Below are 12,783 nucleotides of genomic sequence, written 5' to 3' on the forward strand. Positions count from 1 at the left end.
TTAAACCACGGAGTTCCTGGGTAACAAAACCCATGGGGATTTGGGGTCCTTTGTGACATCTAACTTCTCAAATCTAGTCCTCGAACTTCAGGGTCCCAGGGCCACGGGCGGCATCTTCAGAAGCACCGTCCCGCAGGCTCCTGGCACCTAGAGGCTGTGGACCGTCAGGCCAGTGCAGAGACACTGTGCCAGGGAAGCTCTTTGGGTGAAAGCACACTACGGCAAAGGCAAGAGCAAACGGAAGGCCTGAGCCCGCATCCCTCACTGGAGCCTCTCCCCCCTCCCCCCAGGCAGGCCTCCCAGCCCTGGGACTAGAGCTACCCAATTCCTGCAGTGACCATAGGAAGATGTTGCTTTCGGCACAGCCTAGGCCAGGAGGGTATGTACACCGCTCACTCAGCACTACTAAGTCCTTACCTGGCCAGTGAGAGCAAAGGCTCCAAGAAGCCAGGAAGGACTCGGGTTGGGGAAGCCCAGGCCCTGCCCACCCTTCTCTTCCCGAAGTTGGGTCCTGGGGACACTCACCTCCAGTGCCTCTTTGGTAATGGGGTATTTCTCCAGGCTGGAGATGACTTCCAGCACCGCCACCATGTTCCGGATCTGCAAAACGAGCCACTTGTCAGACCTCTGCCCTTCTCCCTGTTCCAGCCCACTCTGGGCCTCTCCCTCCCAAGAGCCAGTGGAGTCGGCAACATCAAAGTTCTCACCCCATGCCATCTCCTACCTGCTCCTGAGGCCAGCAAGGTACCCAGTGCTCACCCTCCCGTCCGCCTCCTCTAGTGCATGGGGTGCAGTTGACCACGAGCCCGTCCATGGCCATGCCCACCTGCCCAAGTGGCTGTCACATGGCTGAAACCCATGACGTTCATGAAATAAGCTCTGCTCCTGATCCGGGAGAGGTATTCTACTCTACCATCTCATGGGGGGCGGGGTGCTGAAGGATTTATCAAATAAAACACACCGAGCTTAAAAGATAAATAAAGGCATACCTCCTTTTGTGTTCTTAGCTTTACTACACTTCACAGATACTGTGTTTTTTACGAATTGAACTGTGGCAGCCCTGCACTAATAAGCAAGTCTATTGGTGCCATTTTCCAACAGCATTGAGCAGTGCTGTGTCTCTGTGTCACATTTTGGTAATTCTCATAATATTTCAGATTTTTTAACTATTTTATGTGTTGTGGTGATCTGTGATTAGCGATTCCTAACGTTACTACGTGACCGCTTTGGGGCGCCACAAACCGCCCATGTAAGCCGGCGAACTTCATCAGTGCTGCGTGTGTCCACTGCCCAGCCACTGCCCTCTACCCTCTCCTTGGGCCTCCCTGTTCCCTGAGACACAACAGTGTTGAAATTAGGCCAAATGAGAACCCTACAATGGCCTCTACGTGCTCAAGTAAAAGGAAGAGTCACACACCTCTCACTTTATATCAAAAGCTATAAATGACTTACATTTAGGAAGGCATGCCCAAAACCAAGATAGGCTGAAAGCTACGCCTCTTGTGCCGAACACTTAGCGAAGCTGTGAAGGCAAAGAAAGTTCTTGAAGGAAATTAAAGTGCTAGTCCAGTGAACAAACACGGGTGATAAGAAAGCGAACCCGCCTTACTGCTGATGTGGACTAAGTCTGAGTGGTCTTGCTAGATCAAACCACCATACTCCTTTAAGCCAAAGCCTAGTCCAGAGCAAGGCCCTAACTCTCTTCAATTCTGTGAAGGCTTAGAGAAGTGGGGAAGCTGCAGAAGGCAAGTCTGAAGCCGGCTGAGGTTGGCTCATGAGGTTTAAGGAAAGAAGCCAACTTCATAACCTAAAAGTGCAAGGTGAAGCAGCAGGTGCTGATGTAGAAGCCACAACAAGGGATCCAGAAGATGTAGCTGAGATAATTCATGAAGATGGCTACACAACAGATTTTCAATGTAGGCCTTCTATTGGAAAAAGATGCCATCCAGGACTTTCATAGAGAGAAGTCAATGCCTGGCTTCAAAGCTTCAAAGGACTGGCTGACTCCTGTTGCGGGCTAAATGCAGCTGGTGACTAAGTTGAAGCCGATGCTCATTTACCATTTGGAAAATCCTAGGGCCCTTAAGAATTATGCTAAATCGACTCTGCCTGTGCTCTAGAAATGGAACAACAAAGCCTGATGACAGCACATCAGTTTGCAACATGGTTTACAGACTATTTTAAGCCTACTGTTGAGACTTACTGCTCAGGAAAAAAGATTCCTTTCAAAGTCTTACTGCTCGTTGACAATGCACATGGTCACCCAAGAGCTCTGATGGTGACGTGCAGTGAGATGAACGTTGTTTGCATGCCTGCTGACACCACATCCATTCTGCAGCCCATGGACCAACTTTCTTTCTTTTTTTTTTTAATATTTATTTATTCATGAGAGTCAGAGAGACAGAGAGAGAGGCAGAGGCAGAGGGAGAAGCAGGCTCCCTGCCTAGCAGGAAGCCCGATGCGGGACTCGATCCCAGGACCCTGGGATCATGACCTGAGCCGAAGGCAGACGCTTAACCATCTGAGCCACCCAGGCGCCCCCCGCATGGACCAACTTTCAAGTCCTATTCTTTCAGAAGTACATTTTGTAAGGCTACAGCTGCCATAGACAGTGATTCCTCTGATGCATCTGGGCAAAGTAAATTGAAAACCTTCTGGAAAGGGTTTACCATTCTAGACGCCATTAAGAACATCTGTGACTCATGGGAAGAGATCAAAATATCAACATGAACAGGATTTTGGAAGAAGTGGATTCCAACCCTCATGGATGACTTTGAGGGTTCAAGACTTCTGTGGAGGAAGTAACCACAGGTGTGACGGAAACAGCAAGAGAGCTGGAATCAGAAGTGGAGCCTGAGGATGGGACTGACTTGCTCCAATCTCATGCTAAAACTTGAACGGATGAGGAGCTGCTTCTAATGGATGAGGAAAGAGCATGGTTTCTTGAGCTAGAATCTACTCCTGGTGAAGATGCTCTGAAGATTGTTGAAATGACCACAAAGGTTTAGAATATTACAGAAGATGAGCTGACAAAGCAGTGGCAGCATTTGAGAGGACTGATTCCAATTTTGAAAGAAGTCCTACTGTGTGTCAAATGCTATCAAACAGCACTGTGTGCTACATACAGAGAAACTGTTCATGAAAGGAACAGCCAATCGATACAGCAAACTTCACTGTTGTCTTAAGAAACTGCCACAGCCCCCCCAGCCATCAGTGGCCACCACCCTGACCGGTCAGCAGCCTGCACCAGGGAGGCAGGACGTTCATCAGCAAAAGATTAGGATTTGCTGAAAAATGAGATAATGGTTAGCATTTTTTTAGTAATGAAATCTTTGGGTTTTTGTTGTTGTTGTTTGTTTGTTTTAGAGAGCAGGGGAGGGGGAGGGAGAGAGAGGATCTTAAGCAGGCTCCACGCCCAGGTGAAGCCCAACGCGGGCTCTGGCTCACGATCCTGAGAGCATGACCTGGGCCGGAATCAAGAGTCGGACGTTAACTACATCATCACCCACGTGCCCTAATAATAAAGTATTTTTAATTAAGGTATATACATTGTTTTTTTAGATATAATACTATTGTACACTTAACAGACTACAGTATAGTGTAAACACCACTCTTACGTGCACCGGGAAACCAAAAACTTCATTTGCCTCGGTGTATCGTGACAGTCGCTTGGTGGTCTGGAACCCACCCCGCAGGATCTCCGAGGGATGCTTGCACACAGTAATCCAATCAATTTGGCTACATTAACAAGACCTTTAGAGTTCATCCCAAGACACCAAAAAGTGACAATGTGGGAGAAGACAGATGCCACAAGGCCCCGAGGATCCGTATGTGTCCGGAACACAGAAACCCTGGGCCAGCAGACAAGAAGAGGCAGCGGGTGAAAGAGGAGACGGCAGCACCTGTGCTCAGCTCTCGCAGGCATCAGGGAATGCAGACGGAAGCCAGGAGCGGCTACCCTGCGGACATGCCCACCAACCAGCAGAACTGGCATCTGACACGACCAGGGAGTTCTGGGCCCAGCCAAGTCTCGGAAGCGACGGCCTTTGTTTGGCAGTCTCACGTGTGCACACCTGCTGACCAAGCCACTCCATCCCTTGTCCTCTGCTCGCTGTGAGCCAGGCCCTGCTCTCATACCATGTGTTTCCATGCGGCACTACTCTGTGCCATCACGACGACTCCATGGGGAAGGTGCTATTATCACATTTTACAGAAAGGAGACGGCACACAAGGTGCAGGTCATGTAGTCCAATGTTACAGGGACACCAGTGTCTTCCAAGAGTCAAAGGAGCAGAACGAAAAATTCAAGAGTAACAGAAATGAGCCAACTGTAGCCTCAGTGCATCAACAAGCAGCAGCTCAGACCACGGGAAGTGAAGAAGCTCAGACCACAGGGAGTGGAGTCACAGAAAACACAGACTGCATGATTCCATTTACACCAAACATCAGAGCATACTCAAAAATTAATTTAAAATCAGTCACAGACTTGGCCCCTGGCTGGCTCAGTCAGTAGAGCATGTGACTCTCAGTCTCGGGGTCATGAGCTTGAGCCCCACGCTGGGCGTAGAGCTTACTTTAAAAAAAAAAAAAAATCTATCTATCTATATTCATTCCTAAAATCAATCACAGACCTAAATATGAAAGCAAAAACTCAAAGTCTTTTAGAAGACATAGGAGAATATCTCTGCAACCTTGGGGTAGACAAAGATTTCTCAGGATCCCCAAAGCAGTAACCACCCAAGAAAAAATACTGACAAACGAGGCTTCATGAAGATTAAGAACTTATGCTTACTACAAAAAGCAAACCTCAGCCCAGAGCACGTGCTGACAAAGCATGCCCAGTGAAGGGCTCAGCTCCAGAAGAGATAAAGAGCTCCTGCGGCTCAACAACCCCCAGCAGATGCAGGTTTCCGTGGGCTGGCGAGACGGGAGCCCGCGCCCTGAGGAAGGCCCCCTCACCCCCCAAGATCACACAGTGAGCACATCACACGCCCACACACACTAGAACTGAGTTCTGCAGGCACGCGAAAGGGCACAAGGGAAGGTACATCTCCCACCCAGCCACTGCAAGTGCTTCCCTGTATCTTTTCCAAAAATATTCCTTGCGTATAAAAGCTTGTGTACATACTTATCACGCATTTAAAAAAAAAAAAGCAAAACATGATTCTATGCCTTACTTTTTCTCACTAACCTCAGAAACATCCAACATCACAGACCTCCTCCCTTTGCTCTTCCTTCCAGTTGGGGTGGGGGGAGGGAGGCCCCACTTGAGCAGTGCTGTGTCCCTCCTTTTCCACTTACTGTTACAAACAAGGCTGCAACCTCCACCTTTACTAGAGGTAGTTCTGGGCTAACACACAAGCTGCTAGAGGGGCTGTTGGCACCAAGGCCATGAATGACTGTAATCAGCCGCCAGGGAGGCTGCTCCCATTCCATGCCCACTGTAGGAGAGGAAGGTGGGGAAGCCCGTTTCCCACATCCTTGTACTAATGTGTACTGATTTCCTCTGCTGCCAAAATGATCACACAGGATCACAAACTGAGTGGCTTAAACACCATGCATGTATATATCATGTCAGGTTCCGGAGGGCAGAAGTGTGGTTCGGGTCCCCCTGGGCTGAGATCCAGGTGTAGGCACACTGCCCTCCTTTCGGGAAGCTCTTGAGGGCACTTTCCTATTCCTTCAGGTGTTGACAGAATTACTCCTCCTTGCTGTACTGAGGGCCCCCTTTTCTTGCTGGCTTGGCTGTCATCTGAAGGCCATTTCCAGCTTTTTGGAGGATGCTGCATTCCCCAGCTCATGGCACCTCAGTTCACCTCCCAAGCCAGCAGCAGGGCCGAGTCCTCACACTGCACCTCTCTGACCCGGCCAGGAAAGGGTGTCCACTTCTAATGATTTGATGAGGTTGGGCCCACCTGCACAATCCAGGTCTGCACCCTTAGTCACACGTGCATCGTCCTTTTGCTAATGTAAGGTACCACACGCGCAGGTTCCGGGGACTAGGATGTAGACATTCTTGGGGGCTGGGACTCTGCTGGCCACGTGTATTCCCAGCTTCTCTGCCTTATTTCCAGCTGAAGGCAGCTGTCACCTCCACCCGCCACCCCAGGTTCTCTGTGTCTCTTTTGAGTGTAAACTGCGGTGACCACAGAGCACCAAGGTGGCCCTCACTCTGCCCGACAGAGCCCTCACAAAGCTGCCCCTCTGTCAGGGGGCCCAATCCACACCTTGGCAACAAGGCCTCCCCTCGCAATGTTCTCATTCAGGGCTGTGCCTGAGAACACACACACCTAGATGGCCCCAAAAACCTACTCCAAGCTGCACTGAAGGAAGGGGTCTGAGAAGAGACACATTCCATCCTTCACATACCTTTGACATGTCACGGACAGGGATTTGGCGCAAGAGGAGACCACATAGCGAGGAGGCCAGTACCACAGGGACAGCGAGGCCAGGCCACCCACTCCTTGTCCCCAGCCCTGGGTTTCCAGCCCCAATGGGGTCCTGAGCTTGCCACATGGCCTGTCTCCACCCCAGTGACCTCACCCTGTTATATTTAGAGCCCTGGGTCCCCACACACTCCCAAACCAGAGTCCCTGCAGAGCAAGCTCAGCAGCACAAACTGTCCTTGTCCTTGGGCAGACACTGTCCTGCTTCCAGATAGGAGGGGGGAGGCAGAACACCTGGGCAACCCGAGGCTGGTAGCAAGCTAGCACCAGAGACCTCGCACAGCTGGAGCCGCTCCTGGAAGCTGTGCGGGAGGGGGGACTTCGGGGAGGTCTGCAGGCCCTACCGTCCTTGCTGAGCAGCTCCCACACCTGAGTGCCTGTGCAGACTTTGGCTTGGAGCAGGCTCTACGGCTCTCAGCCCTGTGGAAAATGCTACATCTGCCTAACCTCTTTCTGCCCTGGCTGCCTGGAAGTTCAGGACCATCCCAGGGGCTCACTCCTCTGGCTCTGCCCCACCCCGGAGTCATGACGGTGAGGGCACTGAGCACTATGTGAGAAGCACCACCTGGGCATTCCAAGTGCAGTCAGTCCCCTGAGGACCAGGAAGCGGACCCCGAGAAATGCTCTAAGGAGTCTGGCCCTGACGCTCACCACACCCGACAGGCAGGAGTCTGGGAAGCGCCAGGCCCGGCCCGGCCTCTGGCCTCAGACCCAGTAAAAGCAGTGTCGCCCTAGCCAGCCCGTGGCTCTGCAGGGGTTGGGCACGCCAAGACGGAAGGCTCCTGAGCCAGCCTTCCCAACACACCCACGCATGCAGAAGCGGCAGGTCTCCCGGGATGAGATGTTCATCAGGAGGCTCCCAACCAGGTTCCAGGCCTGCAAAGCCCAGCACAGGGCCCTCAGGCCAGGGAGGTCAGTGTCAAGTGGAAGGCAGACCAGGCATGTGGACGGAGAGGGCAGCACCTGAATGGAGCTTCCCAGGGTAGAGAGCAGAGGTCCTAGCACCTAGGGAGATGGTGACATGGCACCAGAGCTCTGGAGAGGGGAAAGAGGCCCAGGGTGAAGACAGTGGCACGAGCGAGGATGCCAGGAGGAAGAACAGATGGCAGATGGGTGAGCTGCCTCCTACACAACCTGCTTTCAACTTTGGCCACCGTGGGAGCTCAACTGCCGCCCTGACACCAACAGACCGCTTGTCTTTGGCCCGTTCTGGGTCCCTCTTGGCACCCATCTGTAGGAAAATATACTCACTCACAATCACTGCACGGACACTGTTCTGCTCCTGTACAGGGAAGAAGCCTCTGGGCAGCCCCCCCGGTACCGCCCTCAAGGGGGGCTGTGGGCACTTCGGCAGGCCAGAGTCGCAGTCCTGCTGTCAGAAGAGCCCAGCGCACTGGCTATCTCCCTTGGGATTTGTGCTCAACAAGAACAAAAACAAGAACGCCTCTCAAAACCAAAGGGCTTTCCCCAAAGGGACAGAATTCACAAATGAAGGATGCCTGAGTGCCCAAAGTCTCTCATTTTCTCCTTAGGCCTCCTTCAATAGATGCAACTTAATTTGTATATCCTTAACACTTAACCAGACCAAGTGTCCCCTCCCCTTTCTACCAGTGAGGCCTTCCCATGTGAACAGCTCACCATCTCAGCCCACTTATTCTCCATTGGACTGCCGTCTCCGTTGGAAGTCATTAATCACCTAGCCAAGGAGCCCACAGGGTGGTGGTGTGCCCATGGCAGCTGGGCAAGGAAGGTGTCAGGAGAGGGGGAGGACCGCTCTGGAAGTGCAGGGAGCAGGCAGGGCAAGAAGCCAGCAGGTGACTGCTGGTGGAAGTGGCTCCTTGACTACCTCACTGAGGGCTTTCAGAGCCTAGACTGGAGGCTCATGGGGCATGAGCACGTACGCTCCGGAAGACAGCAACGTCAGCACCACGCGGGCAGCTCAACCAGCCAGCGTCTCCAGCATCGAGCACACAGGCACCCCCTGGCTCTGGCATGGGGAGAGAGCACATCCTCGCTCACACCTACGGGACACCCCAGGGACACATGCTCCTCACCACCAACCCAGTGCCCGGGGCTTTTAAGGGGTCTTCCCGCGACAAGAGAACCAAGAGCAGGCACAAAGGAGGCAGAAAGGCCTTTGTTCCTGGGGAGACCCTCAGCGCATGCTAAGTCAATGCTCCAGCCAGGCTAACCAGTGGTATTTGCTGCACAGGAGGAAGGGGGGCTGGACGCACCCAGGTGACAGCACAAAGGAGGGGACGGCACCCCACAGAAGCAGCCCGAGCACGATTCCGCACCACGCAGCACAGAACGCTACCACACTGCGGGCGCGCGAGGCTGGTGACATCCCCGTCTCCTCATCCACCAGGCCAAGCGGGGGCACAGCCCGTGCGGCGCCCCATGGCACGCTGCGCTCTCTGTGAGCCGCTAAAGGTGCACTGCTCACCCCCCAGCTTTTAATGACACGTTTCAGAGTGTTTACTGGAGAAACGCTGCACTCGGGTGTGGGTGGCAGAAGGGGGCTAGATGAAGCAATGCTGATTGGCTCTAAATTGGTTTCTACTGAAGCCGGGGCATGGTCACGTTATTCTCTCTACTTTTATGTTTGAAATTGGCCACAAATCTAAAAGGTTATAAAACACACCCATTTCCTCACATGTGGAAGGGCCATCTCTGTCACTGGAGGTGGAATGAGATGGCAGCTGGTAGCTGCACAGAGGTGAAGTGAGCAAATCCCTGTTTTCCAATTCTACACGGTGGCATCTCCCTATACCATCTGGTACCTGCGTGGGGAGGGAGGCCAAGGGCCGGTGGGACGCTGTCTCCCTCCACAGTGAGCCTGTCTCTGGCCCCCTCAACCTCTGATTCAAACTACAGGGCATGTTCTCTTTGGTGCAACCTTTGGAGCTTCTCACCAAGCCCCCTGCAGGCTGCTGAGATGCTGCTCAACAGACTCAGGGTAAAGACTGCCCACACCCCTGGGGTGGAAACGGATGGGGGCTCTGCTCTCTGAGGCGGGTCCATGCCTCCTTGCAAAGAGCCCACAGAGAGCTGGACCCCGGGCCATGCCTGATTCCTCATGCTTCTAGACCTGCCCTTTGCCCTCAAATAGGGAGGATGCCACAGGTCTAGGAGGGCACCCACCTAGACAGGGGCCAAACAGCCTTCTGAAGGGCTCTCCAGAGAGCTGGGGATGGCTGCACCCACGGAGACGGCAGGTTCTGTAGCTGGATTCCCAGAGTGCTGAGCCCAGGGAGAAGGCAGCACCCCAGGCTTCTGACATGACAGCAAGTCCCAAGCCACACCAAAGCCCTCACCCGTCTGTGGAGGCCAGCATGTTTGTGTTCACACATGCATGAGGTCAGAAGCCAGCGGAAGGTCGGTCAGAGTCTGGGGGCACCTCACAGTGGGTCCCAGCTCAGGTCACCCTGTCCAGGGAGGGTGGAAACATGGTAAAGAGCAACAGTAACCCAGGGAAGGGACAGCCGGCCAACACTGCCCTGTGGCAGCCCTCTGAAACCCAGTGACATCACTGGCTCCTCCAGAGTCCAGAACACCAGACCGGCCTCAGAAAACCTGCCTACAACAGGGTACGTGGAATCATCTTTAAAACCAAACCCATCCGGGGGCACCTGGGTGGCTCAGTCGGTTAAACGACTGCCTTCGGCTCAGGTCATGATCCTGGAGTCCCTGGATCGAGTCCCGCATCGGGCTCCCTGCTCAGTGGGGAGTCTGCTTCTCCCTCTGACCCTGCCCCCTCTCACGTACTCCCTCTCTCTCATTTTGTCTCTAATAAAAAATAAATAAAATCTTTAAAAAAAAAAAAATCAAACCCATCGGAAAAAATATTTTAACTGGCCCTCATCACATGTCTGAAAGTTGCTCTGTGAATCGGATAGCTGGTCTCATCTTGGATCCATGTTCAGAGCTGAGGCAAGCTCAGTGGGGTACACCTGCCACTGACCAGCCTCCCCCTCCCCTATTTCAGGGGCAACATAGGTAAACCCCAGGCCCTGAGTAATTACCGCCCTGTGGGGGATTTCCAACTCCACGTGAAACAAGGAACCGAGACACTGAGCTGCAGAGTCTGTGAGGCCTGTTGCTCACTGTTCTTTCCTCCATACTTCAAGGGTTCCCACACCCTGCCCCAAATCCCCATTCTCTCAGGAATTAAGCTGGATGTGTGCAGCCATGGTGGCAAAGGGGAAACCCTGTGCTCCTTGAGGTCTGAGCACTGGTGGGGCCCACGGTCAGTGAGCTGGGTCAGGCCCACCTCAGCCTAACTCTCACAGGACCACATTGTTGGGTTCCTCCAGGAGCTAAGCTCTCTAGCTTTTCATCCTTGCAAGCCCACCTCACAGATAAGGAAAGTGAGGGTCTGGGAAGGTAATGGAGATCCAGGGCTCACCACACTGCTAGAAGGTGGCAGAGTATGGTCTTATATTAGCCTGGCATAGGCTCTATCACATACAGCCCAACAGGTGCTTTACTAGGTGGGGTGAGGGGGGGCACCCAGATGCCACCAGGCTGGTGATGTTGGCATCCCGCCCACATACTCTCCCTGACCTGCCACAGCAGGTAACTGCACAGGTTACAGAGTTTCTTGAAGCCACATAGGGCCCATGGCTTTGTGCCTAGCACATCTCTGGGCTGCCTCTCCCTTCCCTCCAGGGCAGCCTAGAGCCAGGGAGACCCACATACCTACCCACCACAACAGGGGCTTCAGCCCCCCCAGTGCTCACCCTAAGCAGCAGGCCACTTGGTAAACAACAGCAGCACTGGAGCCTGCTCCTCGCTAGGCCCCAGCAATGGCACACACCACAAGTCTTCCTGCTTCTGATGAGCAGCACACATGTTCCCAGGTGGGTGCCATTCTTTCTGTATCTCAAACTGCCTCGGCTTAAAGATGGCGCGAGAGATGGCAGCACCCGCAACCCCCAGAGATCCTGGCTGAGCCCAGCCCGGGTCCCACCCCGTCTCCCTGAGTAAGGAAAAGAAATCAGTGTGGCCTGATCCTCCCTCTTGGCTCTGGAAGGTGCATCCTCCTAGCCCTGCTCTGCCCTGCCCGGTTCCACAGCCAGACAGGAGCAAGAGGAGCCTCCCTCAGGTTGTACCCTCAGCCTGGCCAAGGTGCCTTCCATTGCCAGGACCCCAGTGGGAGTTTCCCACCCACGGGGTCAAATCTCTCTCATTCATGGCTTCTTAGAGGAATAATGACACAGCTGGCGGGGAGGAGGCTGGCACTGGTGCCATGTCCCAGCTGCAGCCACCAAGCTCACCACTTGCAAAAGCACAAAAGCACTTCCTCATCAGAGGGGCCCATATGCTCCCCAGGAACATCCACAGCTGGAGCATGGCCACTGCCTGCATGGCCCTGACTGCCACACTCACAGCCCACAGAGCACCCGTGGCTGGCCGGAGCATGTAACTGCAGCTGCAGCTCGGCCCAGGGGAAGGAAACCCCAGCCTGAGCCCAGGGAGCAGCCAGAGCCGCAGTGCCTACATCCCACGGGCGGCACAGGGCAAGAAGAGGAAGCCCAGGGCAGCGCGCAAACAGCAGCAGAGCGAGCGGCTGCCATCCTTCGTCACCAAGAGGCTAGCAGGAGAGGAGGGGGACGCAGGGGAGGGGAGGAGAGGAGAGGTAGCACTCTCCCTGCAGCTCCAGCCCCCAAACTGTCCCTCTCTCCCTCCTGCTTTTTATCGAAGCAGCTCTTCCCAACAAAACTATGTACTTAAACTTTCCTGACCTCTGAATCAGGTCAACAGGACACACACAATTCTCATTATAATCCGGCCCCTTCTGAGGACACAAGAGCTCTCAATATGTCATCTGTGAGCTGGTTCATTCCTGCACTGATCCAACCGCAAACTCAGAAAGCCAAGCAGAGCATTTTCTATCTGCCACACATGCTCACAGAAGGGGCTGGCTAGCAGGGCATCTGATGACAGCACTTGTGGTCAGGTCAGGGTTTCCCCCTCCCATCCGCGCACTCCTGGAGGAACAGCCAGTAAGAATCCCGGCTGGGCGAGACAGAAGGGCCCCACCAAGCCTATGGGAGGGGCACACACAATGCTCGACCCACATGCATGCGGAATATAGGCAATCCAAAGTGAGAACTGACCAGCTTTTTAGGAATTGACAGGGGCCAACCTCTGAGACTATGAAGTAAAACATGGAGGTGACAACGGTGCACTCCTGTCCCACCAAATGAAACACCAGTGGTGGGGCTGGGCAGAGAAGAGCCAGGAAGCAGAGCTGTACGAAGATACAGTGGGGCCGAACCTGGCCTCTAATGCTGCCCACCTCGGACTTAAGCAAGACCAGCCCCTGATTAGC

At 53.8% G+C, this 12,783-nt stretch overlaps 1 protein-coding gene and 1 long non-coding RNA gene across 3 annotated transcripts in view; one reads left to right on the top strand and one right to left on the bottom strand.

Moving 5' to 3' along the window:
• LOC115937673 (uncharacterized) overlaps positions 1-1,002 on the top strand; it is a 29,808-nt gene extending 28,806 nt beyond the window's left edge. The window contains exon 4 of the long non-coding RNA XR_014143767.1: positions 291-1,002. This is a non-coding gene — a long non-coding RNA (uncharacterized LOC115937673). The remainder of the gene's footprint in view (positions 1-290) is intronic.
• The window catches only part of MED26 (mediator complex subunit 26), a 53,717-nt gene that overhangs the window by 2,763 nt on the left and 38,171 nt on the right, over positions 1-12,783 (bottom strand). Inside the window, exon 2 of one of the 2 annotated variants that reach the window (XM_006749036.3) lies at positions 526-600. In XM_006749036.3, coding sequence (XP_006749099.1) covers positions 526-600 — 75 coding nt within the window. Of the gene's footprint in view, positions 1-525; positions 718-12,783 lie in introns of those variants that run through there. The other variant, XM_031020152.2, reaches the window with a different exon arrangement.

This window comes from Leptonychotes weddellii, chromosome 1, assembly GCF_054177405.1.
Source record: "Leptonychotes weddellii isolate Sample4059 chromosome 1, ASM5417740v2, whole genome shotgun sequence".
NCBI lineage: Eukaryota > Metazoa > Chordata > Mammalia > Carnivora > Phocidae > Leptonychotes > Leptonychotes weddellii.